Consider the following 23,883-nt stretch of genomic DNA (forward strand, 5'->3'; position numbering starts at 1 on the left):
AGTCAATTAAGACCTCTGTGGTGAAGCAACATATAGTGCTGCCACAGTGTGGGTGTGTAGGGTCAGGGGCTGCTGGCCTGCTGCTCAGAGTGTAACTGAACTCATGGGCGTTGCCGCTTGATGTGCACTAAGTTGAACACAACCCAAGGAAGTGCTGAAAACAAAGAACTTTGTATTACTTGTGACAAGTAAGAAGACAGATAGCTCTGAAAGTACTGTCTTCCTGTGGGGTTAGTACAGGAAGCTTTCATTCAATGTATTAGGGGGCAGGGGCAGGGAGCTTGCATATATATTAAGAGCCTTATATTCTATTCTTAGGCATTTTGGTTCAACTGCGTATAACTCACATGTCAACATGCTAGTGCACACGCTGTATGTTTGAAAAACAGCAGAACACTCAGCCCATAGGAGGAGATCTGGTATTATAATGAGCCAAAGTTAACTTTAGGACCACTCAGGGAGGCTTCTGCTCAGGTCCACAGTCCAAACTGGCCTACACTGGCTCGCACAAGAGGCTATCAGGTGAAAGACCTAGTGGGGAGTCCCCTTGGCTGGCTGCTGGTTCTGCAAAACAAAACACATTCCTTCCCTGCTTTTGTTCCTTCCCCCTCCTTCCTTCTGCTGAAGGCTTTCAGCCCTTAGATCTGAGTAACTCCCCTTGGTATCCTAGCTAACAAGAGGATGCTGTTTGTGTCCCTGAAGTAGAGGACGTGGCTTGGCCCAGCACTTCTCAGGTGGAGAACAGCTGATCTGAGGAACATTCTGAAGTGGTCTGCAGCATCAGAATCAAGGTATCTTCTTTTTTAAATCCATTTGCTTCACCCTATTTTATATGCCACAGCTTATAAGCTTTTACAGTAACAGAAATCAAACATTTAAAAGCTGTTAGATCCTATAGAGATATGGCCCAACTTTTTGTTTTGAAACAGTTTAAAACTTATAGTGAAGTGGAAAATATAGCGTAAGGAGTTCCTATATACCCTTCATCCAGATTCTTCAATCATAGCATTTAAATACATTTTGCCTTTCTCTCTTTCTCTCTTTCTCAGACATAAATAAAATTTTTTTCTGAGCCATTTGAGAGTAACTTAGAGATGGGATGACCCATTACCCTTTAATACTTCAGTATACATTTCCTAAAAGCAAGGAAATTCTTCTATGTAATCACAGGATAACCCTCAAAATTAGGAAAATTACCATGTAATCAAAAGATCCCATCTAAATTTTGCCAACTGTCCCAATAATGTCCTTTATAGGCCCAGATTCCAGCCCAGGATCACATATCTGTTGTCACGTCTCTTTTGTACCTCCTTCAATCTGAAACACTTCCTCAGACCTGTTGTTTTTCATGGCCTTCACATTTTGAAGAGGATAGGATGTCCCTCAGTTTCAGTTTATGATAATGTTTACGTAAATGAAATCACTCAGTAAACATTTAACAAAAACATACTTCTATGCTGATATACATTAAGGCTGTTATTTAAGAATTGTACAGTATTCTGCAGTATGAAAGGGCTATATTTAACAAGTCCCCTGTTAAAGAACACTTAGCTCATTCCTAGTTGTCCACAGTGTAAACCACATTGCAGTTAGGAGCTCTGAGCAATTCATCTGGTTTATCTAAAGTGGAATCGATGGGTTAGAGTATGCAAATGTAAGGTTTTGATATTATTGCCAAATACTCATCCTGGTAGATTATCCTTATTTATAATTCCACTAATGATGCATGAGCAGGCCTATTCGCTACACTAATATCAGTGCTGGACATTATCACTTTTTTAAATCTTGGCCAGTTGGGGGAAAAAGTCATTTCTTTGATTATGACTGAGGCTGAGCACTCTTCATGCTCATTTTGTCTGTTTTCCTTTCTTTTATGAATTACCTTTGCCTGTTTTTCTGTTGGGCACTTTCTGATTTTAAATGGATTTGTCAACTCATTCCTGGCACATTATGCATTTGAGAGCTTTGTTTCAATCTCTGTTGAATATTCTTTTGTGGGGGGGGCTTTTTTTTAAACTTGTTTTATTTATTATTTTTTTAAATTTACATCCAAATTAGTTAGCATATAGTGCAACAATGATTTCAGGAGTAGATTCCTTAATGCCCTTTACCCATTTAGCCCATTCTCCCCCCCCACAACCCCTCCAGTAACCCTCAATTTGTTCACCATATTTATAAGTCTCTTCTGTTTTGTCCCCCTCCCCGTTTTTTTCTTTTCTTTTTTTTTTTTTTTTTTAAATTTTTTTTTTTTTCAACGTTTATTTATTTTTGGGACAGAGAGAGACAGAGCATGAACGGGGGAGGGGCAGAGAGAGAGGGAGACACAGAATCAGAAACAGGCTCCAGGCTCTGAGCCATCAGCCCAGAGCCTGACGCGGGGCTCGAACTCACGGACCGCGAGATTGTGACCTGGCTGAAGTCGGACGCTTAACCGACTGCGCCACCCAGGCGCCCCTGTCCCCCTCCCCGTTTTTATATTATTTTTGTTTTCCTTCCCTTATGTTCATCTGTTTTGTCTCTTAAAGTCCTCATATGAGTGAAGTCATATGATTTTTGTCTTTCTCTAATTTCACTTAGCATAATACCCTCCAGTTCAATCCACGTAGTTGCAACTGGCAAGATTTCATTCTTTTTGATCACCGAGTAATACTCCATTGTATATATATAAATCACATCTTCTTTATCCATTCATCCATTGATGGACATTCAGGCTCTTTCCATACTTTGGCTATTGTTGATAGTGCTGCTATAACATGGGGGTGCATGTGTGCCTTCGAAACAGCACACCTGTATCCCGTGGATAAATGCCTAGTAGTGCAACTGCTGGGTCGTAGGGTAGTTCTATTTTTAGTTTTTTGAGGAACCTCCATACTTTTTTCCAGAGTGGCTGCACCAGCTTGCATTCCCAACTGTTGAAAATTCTAATTCTTACTTGAAATCCAGTTTCCTGAGAACACATATCAAGAATTAGCCACAACCAACAAGGTAACTGAACACCTGCAGGCCAACCCATGCCCACAGAATGCTCTGGTAACAGCTGCAGAAACAGGAGGCAGGTGAAGTGTGAGAAGCCGTAAAAGCAGAGAACAATGAACACCCAGACTGTATTTCTCTCCACTCTGACTCTCGGAGAACTTTTCAGTACCATTCTGCGTCAAGATAGAGCAGTTTCATTCCTTTCTCCAAAAAATATTTTACATGGAAGAATAAATGCAATACATGTTAATCTAAAGATAGGTCTTAATTATTCAGCTTCACATGCCATTAAAAACCATCATCATGTATTAGGTAAAAGCACCCAGTTTTCAGGTTAAGTCTTACTGTAGGCTGCTAAGGGAAGTTCAAAGCTGGGAAATACGGCTTCAGCTAATGTAGACTTCTTCCTTTCTCCTGAATTGCAAGACTTACAGAAATAGCAAAGAATCTGTGAATGTCTATGTGGTGTGGTGCAAAGCTGAAATCTCAACTGATATAATGCAATGTGTCCACAAGGAAATGCACAATGTTTACTACATCTGGAGGGAAGAGTCCTGTCAGAAAAGTAAATTGGAAACAAATACATTAAATTCTCACTTTTTAATCAATCAAATCCATCAGTTAACTAATTGTAGCCATTGGTTACTGAAAGGCAAGTATAATGGTGCTCTGGCAGACAGAAGACAAATATGCTCTCGAGGAACATGCACTCTAGCAGGGGAACAAGATAGACAAAGCTGAAACATTAAGGGACTGCCCTGAGGATGCTGGGAGAGCGCACATTATAAGTGGAACAGCATTTCAGAGATGAGCAAAGTAACCGCGCATGGGTCCAGGGGTGCGGGGGTGACAGAGGATTTAGATAGGCTTAATGGAAAAGTGGCATTTGAGTTGGGCCTCAATGGATGGTAAGAGCTGCATGGGAAGGGGGAAAGTGGTGGATAATGGGGCCCAGGGCACAGAAGGCACAGAGGTGGCAGTTGGCAAGTCGCTCAGTGGAGGAAACGTGAAAACGTGCTGAGCACACGAGGCTGCCCTACAGATGCAGTAACAGGCAGCGAAGAGGCACTGGTGTCTCCAGAGCAGGAAGCAGCCGGAGGAACTGGTGTTCCCTAATGCTTTTTAGCCCATGCCAAGCCATACGGGGGACCAAGGGAGAAAGAAAACTTAGTAGTACTGATCCTGTCTTTATTTAAAATTTTGATATTTTGTTCATCATGGATTTTTTGCATTAATTTTGATTTCGAAAAATACTACACTAAAATATTATTTATTTTGATTATTGCATTTTTTTGGTACCCCCTTAATTTTGTGCCCAAGGCAAGAGTTTTTGTGCCTGACTTACCCTCATCCCAGCCCTGTGTTCTATTTCTGAAGTTCAGTTGTGGGGACATGGGTGTTCATGTTATTATTAATTACAAAATATAGCTTACTCATGTTACAAATCTTCTGTGGTCAGTAAACGTATTTAATAAAAACAATTAAGATAAATTAGGATTTTAAGAAGATTAATTGGGAACTTTGAAGCCCAACAAGCACAACAGGGAAAAGAATCCTTTGTGCTTCAGAGTCAATCTTTAGGGGAGAATAATTCCCTGTTGCTTCAGCGTAGGCAGTGCAAGCAGAAAAGGGTGGTTTTGCCCACATCTAAGTGGGTGAAAGATGACCGAGGGGTATGAGAGGCTGCTGTCCCCTTGGAGACAGGCCCTGAGTAGCTCAGCCACTATAGCCAGACTGATCCTGCTGCATGGCCTGAGGCAAGCTTCCACAAATGGGCCACAAATAGTGGGTTTGGCCCACATCTCATATATAACAAATCCATCCAGGGCACCTGGCTGGCTCAATCCATAAAGCTTGCAACTCTTGATTTCTGGGTTGTGAGTTTAAGCCCCACATTGAGGGTAGAGTTTACTTAAACACACACACACACACACACACACACACACACACACACACACAAAACCATCCAGCTGTGCTCAAAGAGAAGCTACTCATTGGGCCACAGTGCTGACCACAGGGCCACAGTCCAAGAAGCAATGGAAGATTAATGAACTCTATAAAAGTCTCAGGGCTACCTGCATCTAGGAGATGAGGTGGTGTTTGACCCAAAAAGTATTCCTCGTACCTCTAAAAATGTAAAACCTGAAATTTGTTTTTGTTAGTAAAGTGGTGCCTAATGAAAGCTAATTTTTAGCCAGAGAAGTCAATTAACATGCAGCACAAATGTCAGAAAAGGCCAAGGGAAAGGCTGAAAGGTACAGGCTGCTTCCTGCGCCCGTCACTGGGTGCACGTCACAGTTATTTGATGTGGACCTCCCAGTCAGCGCCGATGTTCAGTGACAGCTTCTCCAGGCTCAGGGTGGACATTGTGGTACAATATGTAAAAACCACAGGCTCTTCTTTACCGTCTAAATATCAAGACAATAGCAGGAAAAGTTTGATGAATATCTAGGAGAGAAAGATCTTTCTTTCAAATATAAAATATTTCTCACTTGGTCATAAAACCTTAAGCCCCATGTAGGAAAATCCAGCTGAATAGCACTTTTACCCATGGACTTCCACGAATTTTTTGAAGATTAAACCCTCTATCATTTTGAGTGCAAGATTGGTGGAAAAGGAGTTGTAAGGAACAAAGAAGTTCAGCAGGTAAGAAAGGATATATCCTTTCAAGAAACTCCATAAACATGGGTACGATTCTCTGCAGCTTCAGACAGCTACAGTTAAACAAAATATTCAGAGAAGTTACAATATTTTTCAAGCCCCAAATAATTTCCCTTAGAAAAATGTTAACATCTTATAGTTCGCGGAAAGACCAGTCGATGAGGAGAAGCAGGGTGGCTTTGCTCCTTTTAGACACCTGGGTATTTGACCAGTGTATTTCAGAAAGTACAGGGTCCACTCAGTTGAGCACACGACATCAGTTTTGGGACTAATCATCTCTTCACTGGGTGAAGAGATACTTCCATGTTTACAAAAACAAATGACCTGTTTGCTCACCAGATGAATGGGTGGTCACAGAAGATGGCTGCTTCTTGAGGCCAAGGACGAAGACCCGCTCCACCACACACTTGCTGGGATGATGACCTCTTTTGTCAGCACAACTGGAATAGATGCAAAGGGCATTAGGAAAAGGAGGAGAATAGGGGTTTGGACTGGTTACTAGGTCAACATCCCAGCCTTGTGGGTTCCTCTCCCATCTTTCCCTATGGAGGCAAGAACAATACAGTTGTCACGTTTACTAAGATGAAGAGAAGGAAAAAGATAATTCCATGCGCTGAGGACTGCCTAACCAGTAGACAAACCAGTCTCCCTTTGACAAGCCATTTGGAGAGCTGTCACCTAAGGACACTGAAGTCGCAAATGTGACTTCGACACTGCAATCAAATTTTAAGAACTCAGATATTTAATCACTTGTTGAATGGGGCAATACATGGGATTAATCAGAACTTAAGTTGAATTCTTTTTTATGTTTTAGAGAGGGAGGAAAAGGAAGATGGAGACAATAAGGAAGATTCATGCAGTGACTGAAAAATACTCCAGGGAAATTCTAGACGAAGATGGCAACATAAGAGGTCCCTGAATTTCCCTCCTTTCAAGGAGATACTGAATGTAAAGCTACAGGTGGAGCAATTCCCTTCTGGAGATACAGAAACTACCTGAGTGACTCCCATACATTGAGTGACTGCGAAAACATCCACATCGAAACAGGTAGGAAAGGCTGAGACACACTCTCACTCCCTATCCCCAGGACAGAGTCATACAAGTGGAAGGGGAACTCCCAAATCCCAACTTCTCCCTGAAGAGTGAAGGGTTTGGACCACACTTCTAGTACCCCAGTTTTAAGGCCTCCCACCTGAGACATGAGCCCTCAAACCACCTATCAATAGTTACTCCAAGTGTATTTGAACTAAATTCTCCAATCAATAGAGACACAGCTGCTGAGTGGTTAAAAAGTCAATACCCAGCTACATACTGCCTATAAGAGACCCACTTCAGCTGTATAAGGAAACATACAGAAGGAAAGTGAAGGGATGAAAAATGATATTCCATGCAAATGGAGATCAAAAAAAGGCAGAGCTAGCTATGTTTATATCAAACAAAACAGACTTTATGCCAAAAACTGTAATAAGAGACAACAAAGATCATTACATAATGATAAAAGAGTCAATTCACTAAGAGGTTATAACATTTGTAAATATTTATGCACCCGATATCAGAACACCTAAATATATAAAGCGAGTATTAGTAGATCTGAAGGTTGAAATAGACAGCAATACAGTAATAGCAGGGGACTTCAGTGCCCCACTTTCAACTATGGATAGATCATCCAGACAGAAAACCAATAAGGAAAACGTGGACTTAAACTACATGTTAGACCAAATAGACTTAATAGATATATATAGAACATTCCATTCAGTAGCAGCAAAATACATATTCTTCCCAAGCACACATGGAACATTCTCCAGGATAGATCATATGTTAGACTACAAAATAAGTCTTAACAAATTTAAAAAGACTGAAATTATATCAAGCATCTTTTCTAACCCTAATAGTAGGAGAGTAGAAATCAATCACAAGAAGAAAACTGGAAAAGTCACAAATATTTGGAGATTAAATAACATGCTCCTAAACAATGTGTCAAAGAGAAATCAAAAGGGAAATAAAGTATCTTAGACAAAGTAAAATGGAAACACAACATATCAAAACTTACAAGATGCAGCAAAAGCAATTCTAAGAGGGGAGCTTATAGTAATAAACGCCTACATTAAGAAAAAGAAAAGACCTTAAATAAACAATCTAACTTTACACCTCAAGGAACTATAAAAAGAAGAACAAACTAAGCCCAAAGAAGGTAGGAGGAAGGAAATAACAAAGGTCAGAGTGAAAATAAATGGAACAAGAGGCTAAGAAGACAATATGAGGTCAATGAAACTAAGAGATAATTAAAAAACAAATAAATAAGCTGGGGCACCTGGCTGGCTCAGTCAGTAAAGCATGTGACTCTTGATTTTAGGGTTGTGAGTTTGAGCTTCACCTTGGATGTAGAGATTACTTACATTAGAAAAATAAACATAAACAAAATAGATAAATCTTTAGCTAGACTCACCAACAAAAAGAGGACTCAAGTAAGTATAATCAGAAACTAACATATCACTATATGTCAACTATACTAGAATTTAAATAAATAAATAAATAAATAAATAAATAAATAAAATAAGAAATGAAAGAGGAGACGTTACATTTGATACTTCAGAAACACTAAGGATCATAAGAAACTACTAGGAATAATTACACACCAGTAAAGTGGATAAGCTAGAAGAAATGGATAAATTCCTAGAAACATACAAGCTACCAATACTGAATCATGAAGAAATAGAAAATCTGAACAGGTCAATTACTAGTAAGGATAGTGAATCAGTAATAAAAGACTGCCAACAAAGATAAGTCCAGGACCAGATGGCTTTGCTATTGAATTCCATCAAACATTTAAAGAATTATCAGTCCTTTTCAAACTCTTCCAAAGAGTGGAACACTACCAAAGCTAGCAAGGATACTTATAAGAAAAGAAAATGACAGGCCATTATCCTTGATGAACACAGATGCAGAATTCCTCAACAAAGGATCATACACCATGATGAAGTGGGATTTATTCCTGGGATACAGAGATGCTTCAACATTGGCAAGTCAATAAATGTGATACAGTACATTAACAAAAGAAGGATAAAAATAATATGATTATTTCAGTAGATATAGAAAAAGCATTGGAAAAAATTCAACAGCTTTTCATGATAAAAATTCTCAACAAATTGAGTACAGAATGAATGTATCTCAACATAATAAAAGCTGTTTTGACAAGTGCACAGCTAACATCATACTCAGTGGAGAAAAGCTGAAACAAGATCAGAAAGAAGACAAGGATGCCGACTCCTCACCATTTTTGTTCAACATAGTACTGGACACCCGAGGTAGAGCAGTTAGGCAAGAAAAAGAAATAAAAGGCATCCAAATTGGAAAGGAAGTAGTAAAATTGTTTCTATTTGCAAATGGAAAGAGAGGCTGGTTAAAGGGTACAAACTTTCAGTTGTAAGATGAATAAGGTCTCAGGATCTAACATATAAGATGGTGACCACAGTTGACAATACTGTATCCTATAATTGAAATTTGCCAAGAGAGTAGAACTTAAGTGTTCTCACTAAAACAGAACAAAACAACAAACAAACCAAAAAAGGTAAATATGTGAGGTGATGGGTGAGTTAATTAACTTGATGGTGGGAATCCTTTTACAGTATATACATACAGCAAATCACCATGTTGTACACTTTAAATACATTACATTTTTATTTGTCAATTATATCTTAGTGAAGCTAAAAAAAAAAAAAGAAAAATACTCCACAAATGGCCTTCATCATTACTTTCTTTAAACGGTACCTTAAAACAACAGCTGCGCTTTTGAGGATAGCATAATTTATTTAAGAAAGCACACAGCTTTTTAGCTGCTATTACCTGTTGGTCAAAACACCTGACAAGAATGAAAACTTCCTATGCAAGAATTGCTTCTGGTGGAGGTACTGGAATGAATGGCCATCGTCGAGATAGAGTTCACCCACGGCAGAACCCTGGAGAGTGAATCATAGGGAGAGAATCTGCTTACATAATAGCTTACTAGGAAAAGAATGTCACCCACTAGAGGGATTAAAATATCCGTGAAAAATTTTATTGAACAAAAGCTTACTATTCAAGCTGTATATGTAGTCATACAAATACATACATTCAGTGCCCATTGGTGAATTAATATGAATAAGGAAGTCACATAAGAGGAGCACAAAGAGACCTTGCTGAAAAAAATTTAAACTACGAAATATGGTCAGTGGCACAGGTGGCTCCTTTGAAAATAGTATCTTAAAATGAGACGACAGGTCAAGAAAAGTTCACGCAATAAAATGAAGCTAAAAAAAATGTAGTATATAATGGAGGAGATCAACTATCTTTAGAAACCCTCCATTTAGACAATGGAAGTTCCTTCTTCATTTCAGTAGGAGGACCCCTTTGGCATGTCAAGCAATGTCACAGCACTCCATATGGCAGTTTATTGTTATTGACAATGTTTGATGTGCTATGGATCTCGAGTCTCTTGTATTTATTCTGTGGTCTGAGACTCATAGTTTGGTCCAAGAAGACATGTCTAAGGGAAGTAGATGGAAAAGAAAGATGTAAGAAAAATAAAGTTTAATTATTTTATAATATTTGTGCAAGAGTAAGAATTTGTGTTGGAAGTGTATTTGGGCAAAAGGATAAGAAAGGAATCTGCTCAAAAGATCTTCTGAAAAGGACATACAAATTCTGGATCCTTCTAAGCTTTACCCCAGGAAATTTTAGTTGTTTGAGCCATCTGATGAGAACAAAAGTCATTGTGTGGGGTCAGTGTTGCTGAAATGTTGCATAGATACAGGTACCCTCTTAGAGGAGACTGAATTTTAGGGCTAATCCATGTGGCAGGCTATGCCCAGTGAGCATTTAGTCCAGTGGTAATCAAGGCCAAGCTGCAGAGCACCAAGGTCATGATGCTCCAGAGGAAATTGCTAACATTTCTAGTTCTCAGAGTTCTCTTAAGTACAATTCCATGAAAGTCAGACAAGCTGGACAGTGAATCTGAAATGTTTCAAAACATCAGAAACACCCATCCCATAACTAACTGGGGTGTATCATTTTTAAATACTACCACATACTCAGAAGGCTACTGCTCCTGTAAAGAGATAAAGTAGTAACGAATGAGTTGTGTGAAGGTAACATTTTCCAAATACCTTAGTGCTGAGAGCCACCCGGAGTCCATATGGGGAATCAGTCATGTAGCCTGTGGATTTTCCTATAGTTGTCTTTATGGGCACTATACTTCCACCTCGTTGAAACACTGGTATCTATAACAGAACAATACTCTTGGGGAAGGAGCATTTGTAAAAGGCAATCTCAAAGTAGAATCTAAAAATACTTCATGGTACAAGACTCACATTCTTTAAAAATTTTTTTTTACAACATTTAGTTATTTTTGAGAGACAGAGTGAGACAAAGCACGAGTGGGGGAGGGGTAGAGAGCGGAGACACAGAATCCGAAGCAGGCTCCAGGCTCCAGAGCCCGATAATGGGGCTCAAACCCACGAATTGTGAGATCGTGGCCTGAGCTGAAGTCAGGCACTTAACCAACTGAGCCACCCAGGTGCTCTAAGATTCACATTCTTTACAAGTATAGACTCAAAAGCAAAGTAAGTTTGTGAGCACAGAGATGGAAAATATGGAAGCCCTGGCATTAAAAGGAAGAGTTCAAACACTAAAAAAAAATGGTCCATTTTTTAATTCTTAGGGAAACTTCTCACCCTTCATCAATTTGTTACCTCTTCTGCCTATCCTATCAGTAGTTCCTGTTTTGTATTTTTAATTTGCTTGTCAACATAATACACATGTTTCACCAGGGCCCTGCTAAGGAGTGAGTTTTTCTGCCTGTGTAAGTAGGCCCACATGTATGTACGTGTGCCTATAAAAAATTACAGTTTCTTGGTTTCAGGGAGATGACTTTGTCCTTACTACAGTCCATACCCTTCCTGCTCCCTGCTTTCCCGAGTCACCAGGATGCCTGACTCAATCCTGAGAGTAAATCTGTGAAACTTCTGTTATAGAAACCCCGAAAGCACTTTAAGTGACTCTAACAACAGTGTTATAGACATGGCCCATACCTATGGTTCTTCTGGAGTGGCATTCCCAGCACAGAAAGCCCAGAAGTTCTCCTGCCTCCCCATACAGTCCTCTGTGAGGAAGCTCCCTAGATCACATGGGGGCTTGTACTTCACTGAGTAAAGTACCAGAGGGAGAAAAGTACACGAATACAGATGAAGTTGGGTGTGAGGGTGGAGTAGATAAGATGTCCACCCTCTGCCTGACTCACAGTTGGCAGCAAGGAGTAAAGTGCATTTATCTCCCCACCCTCATCAGCCCATCGCTTCGTCTTTTCTTTTCTCAAAGACCGAGGTAGTAGGTTAGTACAGAATGGGCTCTGAAGTGGGAGTGTGGCTGGCCTGGGTTCTTCTCTCAGTTCTGCCAAAATCTAGCCATAAGCCTGGACAAGTAATTTAACTTCTCTGAACTCAGGTTCTTCCTCTGTAAGCATGAGAGACTCAAGTCGATGAATGTTAAAGTCTCTTCTAGATCTGAAAGTTGAAATTTGAAATCATTTTATTATGGAGTCCATACTGCTGATGACAGCTCTCAAAAAACAACCTCAATAAATGTTTCTTACTCTTAACACTACTTAGGGCCTGCAGTAGTGGTTGTGATTTAGCTGCAAGAGCAAACCCCCCTTCACAAGTTCAGGTGGGATGGGCCCCTGTGATTCCAACATCGAAACTGACAGCCTTCCTTGCACCTAGAGGTCCAGGGTTACAACTGAAAACTCATGTTTTGTGACTTGGTCTGGTAGAAAGACATTCCATATGGCGTGTGTGGTGACCGGGATTTTTACTCCATTTTCAGTGTTACTATTTTTCTTACACATACAAATGTAAATATATGGGGAAGAATGGTTCGTCCTTGATGTTTCATACCGAGAGACCAGGCTATATGTTTATTCTTTTTTTCTCACATTTTAACAGCTTTATTGGTATAATTTACATGCCATATGATTCAACCACTTAAAATGTATAATTCAATGTTTTTTAGCATATTGAGAGTCATGTACCCATCACCACAATCAAGTTTGAAACATTTTCATCACCCTAAAAAGAAACTCTGTACCCATTAGCAGTCATTCCCCATTGCTCCCAAGCCCTCTCTCTGCCCCATCCTTATGCAACCATTAATCTGCTTTTTGACTCTCTCTATAAGTGTTGTTATGCAGAACACTATGTCCTTGGTTCTCGCTATGCAGGCACATGTTATGGACTGAATGTCTGTGTCCCGACAAGATTCATATGTTGAAGCCCCAACCACCAATGTGACTGTATTTGGGAACAGGACTTTACTTTACTTTAAAGAGGTAATTAAGGTTAAATGAGGCCAAAAAGTGAGGCCCTGATCTGATAGGACTAGTGTCTATAAGAAGAGGCACCAAAGAGTGCACGCTCTCCCTCTGCCATGTGAGGACACAGAAAGGAGGAGGCTGTGTACATGCCAGGAAGAGAGTCCTCAGCAGGAAATGAATTGGTTGGCCCGTTAATCTGGAACATCTGGCCTCCCAAACTGTGAGAAAACCAACTTCTGTTGGTTAAGCCACCCAGTCTATGGTGTTTTATCACGGCAGTCCAAGCAGACTGATAGAGCACAGTAGGTAAAAATTACAGCCTGAAAACAACTTACAGAGTCCAAAGTTACTGGGATCTTCACAGTACATGCTCCTTCCCAATAAGTACCCGTTTTAGAGTCATACCAGACCTGAAAAGGAACAGATCCTAATGAGAGAGAGTATATGAGCAACTCTGCTCACAATTTCATTATTCAGTAAAACATCCATTTATCTGGATTTCAAATACCCAGAAAGCTAAAAAAAAAAAAAAATAGGCACAATTTTTAAAAAATCTGCAGTAGAAGTTAGGAAGAACATATGCTTTTAAGAAGATCCCAAAAGACTAACCTAGTACCGTGATAGATTAAGTTGACTGAAAGGCCACTTACTTGTCCATCTGTCCATCCAAAAGTTATTTATCGAACAATCTGCCACATGCCCAGCACTGCTAGGCATATGTGAGTGAACAGAAAGACAGAGTTCCTGCTGTCATGGATTTTATAATTTGGTTGTCTTATAAACTTACTGTGTGTAGCAGTAAAAAAGACGATGGAATAAAGGAAAAGCAATAACGAAGAAAAGCACAGTGCAAGCAAATAAATTATAAATGAGTGGGAGAAAAGGAAAGTGTCAGAGAAGGAAACAGGTTTTGGAGAAAGGCAAGTGGAAACTTGGATTGCTACTATGATATCATTTTTTTTTTTTAAAGCAGAGTACGATTCACTGATAAGGTTCAAATTCTTATCCGGGATCCTCATCAAGGGGGTTTAGTTGCTGAAGTTAACAAGAAGGTCCTACAAAGTAATTTGATGGAATAAAATCCTTAAGATCCCAGCAGCAGCAGCGTGGAAACAAAAACCTCTTTTTCTCTCTTCCTAGCCATATAATTTCTGGCAGCCAAGGAGTCTGTTTCGCAAGTTCACCTCCTGGGATTACCACATCCTTTATATAGCTGCACTGTTGACTCTGTCACCGTCCTGCTGTGAATGTGAGAGGGCTGTGACTTGACCATCCTCAGCTACAGGGAACTCTTAATTCAACTGGATCAAACCCACCTTGTCTCTATGTATTATCCTTGGCTGGATTCAATTTGCTAATGTTTTGTCAAGGATTTCTGCATCTGTGTTTATGAGGGATATTGTCTTAGCTTTCTTTTCTTATAATGTCTTTCTTTGGCAAATTCCAGTACCTTTAGATAAAGAGTAGTGGGAGCGAAAGGTAAAACAAAACAAAACAAAACAAAACAAAACAAAAAAAAACCCAAAAAACTGGCTTAAATAAGATTTTGGAATTACCTGTCTGTCATTTCCGGAACTAATTAGAATAAGGGGTATAGAGTATGTGCTCTGGTAATATATACAAACATCCCCAGCCTAGGAAGGGTAAACTGGTATAAAGTACCATGTAGATCAGACCTAGTGCTCAGTCACCAAGCTCCTCACTAAGTACTTACTAAAGGCCTTCTACCCATCAGATACCCATCTAGATGCTGAGGATATAGAGTGAACATAACAGATGAAAATCACCGCCCTTAAGAAGCTAACATTCTAATGGGAGAGAAAGATAATAAACAAAACATGTAAGTAAATATCTAGTATATTAAAGGTGGCAGGTTCTGTGGGAAAAATGAAGGATGAAGACAGGCTGGACAGTACCAGGGGCAGTGGGAGTGATCTGTAATCTTAACTAGGTGGTCAGAGAAGGCCTCACTGAGAAAAAGCTATTTGAGCAAAGACTTTAAGTAGAGGGAATGGGCCATCTAGAAATATGAGTAAAAGTGACAACAAGGGACGTTAGGTAGCCCCCTTGTACAGTGCGATGTTATACTAGCTGACCGATGAGGTCAAGGGCTTGGCTCTCCTATCCAGGGTCTGTGAAGATGTAATGAGAGAAACAATCATAGAACACTCTGGGAAATGACGTTGAAGGAATATGTTACACAGTCACAACGATGTGCTTGCAATGATAGATCATTAAGGACATGTTTTATTAGTTAAATTAATAAAAAAATTAATTTGTGGCTAAGTCATGAGGGAACTAGTTCCTCTTAACAGGAGGCTGTTGCTTTATTTTTTTTTATTATTTTTTTTTAACGTTTATTTTTGAGACAGAGAGAGACAGAGCATGAACAGGGGAGGGTCAGAGAGAGAGGGAGACACAGAATCTGAAACAGGCTCCAGGCTCTGATCTGTCAGCACAGAGCCCGACGCGGGGCTCGAACTCACGGACTGTGAGATCATGACCTGAGCCGAAGTCGGATGCTCAACCGACTGAGCCACCCAGGGGCCCCGAGGCTGTTGCTTTATTAAAATCGAATTGCAAAACTCTCGGCAGAAGTGCTTGGCAGAACAATTTATTTAGCTGTTGTTGTTTACTCAGGGGGAACCTTTGTAAAGAGTCCTCATCTTCAGAACTGCAAATTACTGGAGAAATCAAGAGGAAAGAACATAATTCATGAACATTCTGGAGAAGAGCCAGGGTATTGCCATATCAATAATGACAAACATAGTGGGCTGAATGGTGGCCCCTCAAAAAGGTGTATGTACTTCCTAATCCCTAGGAGTGAATATTCCTTCCTGTGGTAACAAATTTGATTTTGGGAGTAGGAGATCATCTGGGATTATCCAGGTGGGTCCTAAATGTCATCTCAAGGGTCCTCATATGAGAGACAGAAGAGGAGACACAGTCGCACAGAGGAGAAGGTGCCCTGACAATGGTGGCATATATTAGGTGATGTGCTGTGGCTACAAAGCTAGGAACGACAAGAACTGCAGGCAGCCACTAGAAACGAGGAGAGAGTCATGGAATAGATTCTCCTTCAGGACCTCCAGGAGGAACCAACCTTGCTGACACTTTGATGTGGGGCTTCAAGCCTTCAGAGCTGGGAGAGAATAAAGTTTTGCTATGTTAAGCCACCAGATTTGTGGTAATTTGTTACAGCGGCCTCAGGAAACGAATACGGCAACCCCACAGGTAAAGCTGGATGGAGAGAGAATGCCAGTGCTGGATGTTTCATGGTGTTGCCTCACCGGCACTCGACAGTACTGAGCACTAAGCATGGCCCGGCTCAGCTACCTCACCACAAGCCTTGACAGTCCAGGAATATGTTGACATGGACGTCTCACATCAGTTTGGTAACCTTCACATCTCCTCCCCCTGGCTGCAAAGGTCTCTGGCGATGTTCCAGTGCTCAAGGACTCTCTCCAGGATTTGTCTCCTCTTTGCTCTCCATTCCATACCTTCTTTACCTGGTCTGGTGCCCCAAGTTTCTGCCCTGCCTCTTCTCCTGGCCCCTTTGCACCATCCATCGTCTGTCTCTGGTGGGTGTTGCTGTTACTGCTTGTGGATCTCTGCTCTGCATCCCATGGGCTAATCCCACCTCTTCCTGTGTCCTGCCTTGGTTCAGTGCCCTGGGCTCCAGAAGTCCAGGGTGGTATTTTATACAGTGATAATAATCAAAGACAATAACCAATAAAAGAACTGGGAGGCTGGCGGGGGGGGGGGGGGAGGCACAAAGGAAGTCACCGTTGTTACTTTTTACCCACTTTGGCAAGTGCCTGGAGACAGCTTTTAGTACCAAAAACTTAGGATTTTAGATAGGGCCAGAACCAATGAGCAAAGTCTCTTCTTACTTATGTTTCCCCCCAGACACTCATACCTCTTAGTAGACTGAAGATTTCTTCCTACTCAAAGCCTCCATGTGTTAACAAGGAGTCACTTACACAAGTCAAAGTGTGAAGGTAAAGAACTTTCTGACCCTCCCCGGTGTTGTCACCTATTCATCTTTTTCCCCGCTCTTTCGTTATGTTTCTTGACCTCTGAGGTCACGATTTACAAGAATCTTCAGTTACTATAGACATTTGGGCTGTCTTCCCAACTGCATGATGCAGAAATCTATGTCCTAACAGGGGCTAATTCATCAGAGTGAAGGGAGAAGATATGAGACATGTAAGATATGTGGCTGTTTCTCATTTATTCTTACCTCATTTGATCCTGGCAGAAACACACTGACTGTGGTGGCTTTTGGTTCTGTGACTGGATGAACCAATAAAGCACTTCCTGAAAAACAGAGAAGAAATAAAGTTGAACATCATTCTAAGAAGTCTGAAAACATCCTTCTCCTCTGCGTGCTTTTGTTGTTGTAGAGACCACTCAACTATGAACCTGGTGAAAGTAGAGACCTTGGTGAATTGAACCAATGATTCATCAGAGAGATGCACTTTGGAGAGGGGACCAGAGCTCAAATCGGGGACTGTATTCTTAATTATCACTAATCTATTTATGGCATATTAGGGTAATAGAGAGGGACCCTGCCACAGTCCATCACAGTCTCCTGTGCACAGCTGCTCGTATGCCAGGAGTCTGGAGGAGCTACTGCACTTCTCCAAGTGCGTCACTGTTTGCTGTAAGTGACTTTGAAAACGGTGAGCCTACAACTGTTATTCAGAACTGTGGTCAGCATGGATAGGAGTGTATCAGTGGGGCAGTGGGCAGTTATCATTAGGAAGGCTGGAATTCTCTTAAAGGCAACCTGGATTATTAATTTTTTTTTGACCATGGCCCCATATGTATATAAATTTCATCCATTTATGAATTCACTCTTTAATTCTACAAATATTTATTGAGTTCCGGGTGAGTGCCAGGCATTATGCTAGGCTCTGGAGATACAGTGGCAAATAAGACAGACAATATGCCTATCCTCATGGAGTCTGCAGTCAGTAAAGACGGTTATTAAACAAATAATTACAAATTAGAGTTGGGACAAAAACCAAAAAGGCAAAAGCACAAAACGGAATGAAAGTTATGTAATAAGAGGGACTGACGGGGTGCCTGGGTGGCTTGGTCGGTTAAGCGTCTGACTTCGGCTCAGGTCATGATCTCGCGGTCCGTGAGTTTGAGCCCCGCGTCGGGCTCTGTGCTGACTGCTCAGAGCCTGAAGCCTGTTTCAGATTCTGTGTCTCCCTCTTTCTCTGACCCTCTCTGTTCATGCTGTTTCTCTCTGTCTCAAGGATAAACGTTAAAAAAAAAAAAATTAAAAAAAAAATGGCAGCTCTTAGTTTTTAAAAAAAAAAAAAAGAAGAAGAGGGACTGACTTTGACTGAATTTAGGTGTAATTGGGTATTAGAAGCAATTCTGGTCAGGGAAATGTTCTCCAAGGAAGTAGCTATTTAAACTGAGACCTAAGAATGGAGAGAGAGCGTGAAGCTTTTTGTGTTTTAGGATTTCCACTCCTTAGAAACAGGATTCACCTTTTGGGCAATTCTCTGTTGAGCATGGTTTCTTGAGTCCTATTTCCAAGATGATAAATGTCCCTATTGTGGATTTGGTGGCCAAACCTTGTTAAAGAAGAGGCCAACAACATCAACAACCCTATTTTGCATATGAAGTAAGCCCTCTGAGTCTGGTCTACTGTTTTCTACTTCCATTCCCTATAGTGGTGTCATAAAGCTTATAAGTGGACCAGAACAAGAATCTGAAATTGCATCCACAAATAGAATAGATTTATATGAAGTTAACAATATGAGAAGTGCAACATGACCACAGAATAGAGCTATCTTTCCATTAATACACTAAAAATCTTTTTTTTTTTTTAATCTTTATTTATTTTTGAGAGAGAGAGAGACAGAGTGCGAGTGGGGGAGGAACAGAGAGAGGGAGACACAGAATCTGAAGCAGGCTCCAGGCTCTGAGCTGTCAGCACGGAACCCTACGTGCGGCTCGAACTCACAAACCATGAGATCACGACCCGAGCTGAAGTCAGACGCCCAACTGACTAAGCCACCCAGGCGCCCCAATACACTAAAAATCTTAATGACAGAATTACTTTTTATTTTTTGGCTGTCTTGAGATTAGTGATTTTTTTTTAGTGCTCTTATACTAGGAAATATAACAAAAACATAATTATAATATATTTATCATAGTGATAAGAACTGCTCACCTAGCATGTATTCATCTTCCACACCGAAAGTGTTTAATTCCTCTGGGAACTCTATCCATAGAGGCCTGGGGAAAGAAAAAAAAAATTCTTACCTCAACATTACTAAATGCTTTATTACTATTAAATCACTTATATTTTCAGTTTTATAACTACTCAAAGGAAATTGGAAAAAGCCAAAGAGTCAAGACTCTTTTCATATGATTTAAGATTTTATGAGCAATTGCTAGGATTACTATATATTGTTCTAATGTGAAAGACCTATCTACTCATTGGAACGTTCCAATGAAAGATTGAGAATTCTGGTAAGTACAATTTTTCCTTCCGATTGTTGAGCACTGACTACTCTGAAGGCAGAATCAGAGCTTTGGGCAAGTGCAAATGCCCAACACATTCAGTGTGGAACAAATTAAATGTGTGTAAAACCGTATTTTTATGATGATGTAAAATCTGTGCCATGTTTTCATACTGTCACTGCCTTTCATGCATCCTTAATTATTACCTATATTAAATGAAAAGAACTGGTTTTACTTGTTTTCATGCCGGCAACATTTTTGGAGGGTTGAGAAACAGCTGTGTGGTTTTCTTTTTTTATTATTCTTTTACACAACTATCTAGGAGGCCTTTGGGCTTATAAAGATAAAATCTTCAACATCTGTGTATCTGGATATCAGCTTAATGGTTCTAATGCTTTTTTCAACCTCATGAGTAAAGGATATTTTTTTAGTAAGATAAATTTATTTTTAGTTTATTCACTAGCCTTTGTAATAACAGATCCTTTTCCTACTGAATAGTAACAAAGCAGTAGTCTTTCCTTCTGGCTGATGTCTAGCATTACCAGGGAAACTTCTAACAAATACAGATCCTGAGATCTACCCAAGGAGATTCCTAGTAGGTCTGGAGGTATGGCCTTGAAATCTATAGTTTTAAAAAGCTCCCCTCCAGGTGATTCTGATCTGAGCCAGGTTTAGGAAGTGCTGATCTGGAAGCCTTGGTGTACTATGTGTGTCTCTGTATCATTCTGTAACCTAGAAAGTAGGTTTTTCACATCTTGCCTCCAAAATAGAATCAGAATATAATTTATATGCCAGGAAAAAATGTTCACCTCCAACTTGGAATGGTTTAGCCCTAAGAGTAAGACAGACTCCAAGACCAGCAGAGTAAGTTGCTCTTCATGAGAGGATGCTTGTGGTTTAAACCATGAATTCAGTTATAGTCACTTCCTTTTTTCTTTGAAAAAAAATCTCTATTTCTGTCTTCTAGCAAATATGAACACTTGAGTTACAAAGTAGCAGGGGATCTGGCTTTTCTTTGACCTCAACTCCTTGACCCTGCTCACAGTGGGTGCTCAATAATCTGATTGACAGCTGATTAAACACATGGCTTTTCTCTTGAAATCACTGTGTAATTACTGAGTTCCCCAATGGCTAGGGGATTTTTCTGGTGTAGATTGGGTGCTGGGGCCCCCAACTGGTGAAGCCTATTTACCTCATGACGGGTTCGGCAGCCACGTGTGCCCGGTAGAACAGAGAATACCAATAGGGCAGGAGGGTGTAGCGCTGTCTGATGGCTTCTCCGATGAGCCGGGTGTGTTCCTCCCCAAAGAGCCATGGCTCCCGCCGCTTGGTGTTCATGGTAGCGTGGCCCCGGAAGAAGGGCTGGTAGGCTCCGGCCTGGTACCAACGCACTAGCAGCTCTGCTTCTGGATTCCCAATGAAGCCACCTACGTCAGCTGGTTAGGCAAAGGAAGGCCAAGTGAGGCAACCGGTCTTCTAACAAATACTGCACACCGGTAAAATGAGGGCTTGAAGACGGACGGGATAAATGTGCTGTATGTACACTCAAAATGACAGGATAAAACTGTGGCCTGAAATTAGGGAGCACGTATTTAAAAACTCAGCCTGTTTGGGAGCTGACAATATTCTCTTCGAATACTCTTTTCTCGTCCAAAGGTCAGAGGTTTTGCCGCAAGATTAACATTTCTGTTATGTTCCCAAACCCAGAAATTGCAAAATGTCGACCTGTCTCAATAAGTATGTTCAGGGCCGGGGTAGGAGGTCGGCAACTGATTTCCTTTTGAAAGCAACAGCTGAAAGCAAGATAAAAATTACTGAACTAAAAAACAGACAATCAGAATTAGAGACTTAGGGAGAATGTGATGCTTGGTCCTTAAGGAGGATACATATTTCTTGTCTGTGGACCAATACCATAAGAAACACATCTGTTAAAATGTGTGTGACATAAAGTTGCTTCTATTCCTACAGAAAACAAGGAGCAGCTGGAACTAGTCTCGCCGAGCACCTTCCATACTGGGATTTCTCATCCGCAGACAATTACTAGGATTTAGGGAAAGCAACCCATCAGGGAATCGTATTTTAACTAAATTTATCTTTCCCAAGAGCATATCTTTTTTTTTTTTTAAACAGTTAAAATATGTCACACAATTTTAAACCTGCTGAGTAAAAAAGGATTTCTGTAAGGCTTATCTCTGATTTGCTAAATTCTTTGTACTTCTCTCCATTTTTCTCACTTTGATGAAAAGGTATGTTTCAGAAAAACTCAGTTATCAAGAGCATCTAAGGAGGAATCAGAGAAAGAGGGAAAAAAGCACTTGGGCTCTCTGATGACTTAAAAAAAATTTTTTTTTTAATGTTTACTTATTTTTGAGAGAGAGAGAGAGAGAGAGAGAGAGCACGAGCAGGGGCAGAGAAGGCTCCAGTCTCCATGTTCTCGCTGACGCAGGGCTCAAGCTCACGAACTGTGAGATCATGACCTGAGCTAAGTTGGATGCTTCACTAGCTGAGCCACCCAGGCACTCTGGGCTCTCTGATGACTTTATTTCATGTCCTCACTTCAGACGAGACACAAACAGCTTGGAAGTATCCCTTCAATTTCCTCATTTTCTTTTTTCCACAGTTATCCCTCCCAAAGCAGCTAATGAGAAGGCATTTGTGACCAGCTTGGATGGAGAAACACCCTAGTTTTTTATTTTCTCTCACTTCAAGCTTGTGGATATCATCATACCTCCACAAAAAGGGATCCCAGTAATGCTGAGGGTGAGTAACATAGGGATAGAAATTTTCAGGTAGCTCCATTCTGCCGTGTTGTCGCCTGTCCACACAGCACCTTTGATCACCAGTAACAAGGTATCAAAAAAAAAATTACAAATCAGCTCATGCACTCAATTTCATAGATTCTTTATTTGAAATAGACAAATTAATATAAAGGAAAACATTTCTTTCTTACCTTAAAATATACAAAATCTGGTTTCTACAATGAAAATATATTGATTTTCTAATGTGAAAAAGTTCTTAAGATCCACAAAACATTTTGTAAAAATATTCTGAAATTGCACTTATTTTTGAAGTGTAACTCAAGTCTGATTTTAGGAGAAACATTAAAAAAATCATCTTTACTGAAATATAATTTGCATATAATAAATGTACCTATTTTAAGTGAAGAGTCTGAGCTCAAAAACCTGTAACTGTCACCACAAGCAGGGTACAGAAACAGTGTAAATGATCACTGGGCTTCTTTGCAGTCAATAACCTTCCACTTTACCTAACAATTGATCTGATTTCTTTATCTTCTCTAGAATTTTATATAAATGGAAACATATACTATTTTGTGTTCTAGCTTTTTCACTCAGCATAATGTTATAGTTTATTCCTTTTTATTTGCTGAATAGTTTTGTATAGCATGGATCTATCACAAGTTTAGCCACTCATCTATTGATGGACATTTGGATTCTTTGCAAGTTTTGGCTATTGTGAATGAAGCCGCTATAAACATTTGTGTCCCAATCACATGACATATGTTTTCATTCTCTTGGGTAGCTATCTGGGAGTGGAATTGCTAGGTCTGTGTTCAGTGTATGTTGCATACTTTAAGAAAACTTCGAACCGTTTGGCATAGTGGTTGTACTACTTTTACGTTATTAATACATGACAATTTCAGTTGCTCTACATTCTTGGCAACACTTGGTAGTGTGTCTTTAAAAATTTTTTTTAATTAGAATTGTTTTAAAATTAACTTATTTAGAGAGACAGGGAGAGTGAGTGGGGGAGGAGCAGAGAGAGGGAGAGAGAGAGAGACAGAGACAGAGAATCCCAAGCAGACTACACTCTCATTGTGGAGCCCGACATGGGGCTCCAACTAAAAAACCACGAGATCATGGCCCCAGTCGAAAACAAGAGTTGAACGTTTAACTGAGGCACCCAGGTGCCCTGGTAATGTGTCTTTTTAATTACAGCTACTGTAATGGATGTGTAGTGGTGTCTCTCTGTGGTTTTAATTTGTATTTCTCTAAAGACTAATGATTTTGAGCATCTTTTCATGTATTTATGGATCATTTATATGTTTTCTTTTGTAAAGTGTCTATTCAAATCTTTTGCTATTTTTAAAAGTACATGTCTTTTTATTATTGATTGATTAAACAAAAATTTTTTTAACGTTTATTTATTTTTGAGAGAGAAAGAGAGAGCACGAACAGGGGAGGGACAGAGAGAGAGGGAGACACAGAATCCGATGCAGGCTCCAGGCTCTGAGCTGTCAGCACAGACCCCAATGTGGGGCTCGAACTCACAAACTGTGAGATCATGAACTGAGCTGAAGTCGAAGCTTAACCTACTAAGCCACCCAGGCATCTCTGACTTTCATTTTCTTAACATCTTTGAAAGGGTAGAAGTTTTCAATTTTGATAAAG

The 23,883-nt window shown here is 40.2% G+C and overlaps 1 protein-coding gene across 5 annotated transcripts in view; it reads right to left on the bottom strand.

Annotated features, from left to right (window-relative positions):
- Nucleotides 1–2,803: 2,803 nt before the first annotated feature.
- The window catches only part of GANC (glucosidase alpha, neutral C), a 75,483-nt gene continuing 54,403 nt past the window's right edge, over nt 2,804–23,883 (bottom strand). For 4 of the 5 annotated variants that reach the window (XM_047861222.1, XM_047861220.1, XM_047861221.1 and 1 more), the window contains 9 exons: nt 22,203–22,304; nt 20,667–20,910; nt 19,182–19,246; nt 17,226–17,302; nt 13,318–13,392; nt 10,779–10,892; nt 9,481–9,593; nt 5,974–6,077; nt 2,804–5,384 (listed from right to left, as the gene is read on the bottom strand). In XM_047861222.1, coding sequence (XP_047717178.1) covers nt 5,275–5,384; nt 5,974–6,077; nt 9,481–9,593; nt 10,779–10,892; nt 13,318–13,392; nt 17,226–17,302; nt 19,182–19,246; nt 20,667–20,910; nt 22,203–22,304 — 1,004 coding nt within the window. In that variant the 3' untranslated portion in view covers nt 2,804–5,274. The remainder of the gene's footprint in view (nt 5,385–5,973; nt 6,078–9,480; nt 9,594–10,778; nt 10,893–13,317; nt 13,393–17,225; nt 17,303–19,181; nt 19,247–20,666; nt 20,911–22,202; nt 22,305–23,883) is intronic. The other variant, XM_047861223.1, reaches the window with a different exon arrangement.

The sequence above is a fragment of the Prionailurus viverrinus genome, chromosome B3, assembly GCF_022837055.1.
Source record: "Prionailurus viverrinus isolate Anna chromosome B3, UM_Priviv_1.0, whole genome shotgun sequence".
Lineage (NCBI taxonomy): Eukaryota > Metazoa > Chordata > Mammalia > Carnivora > Felidae > Prionailurus > Prionailurus viverrinus.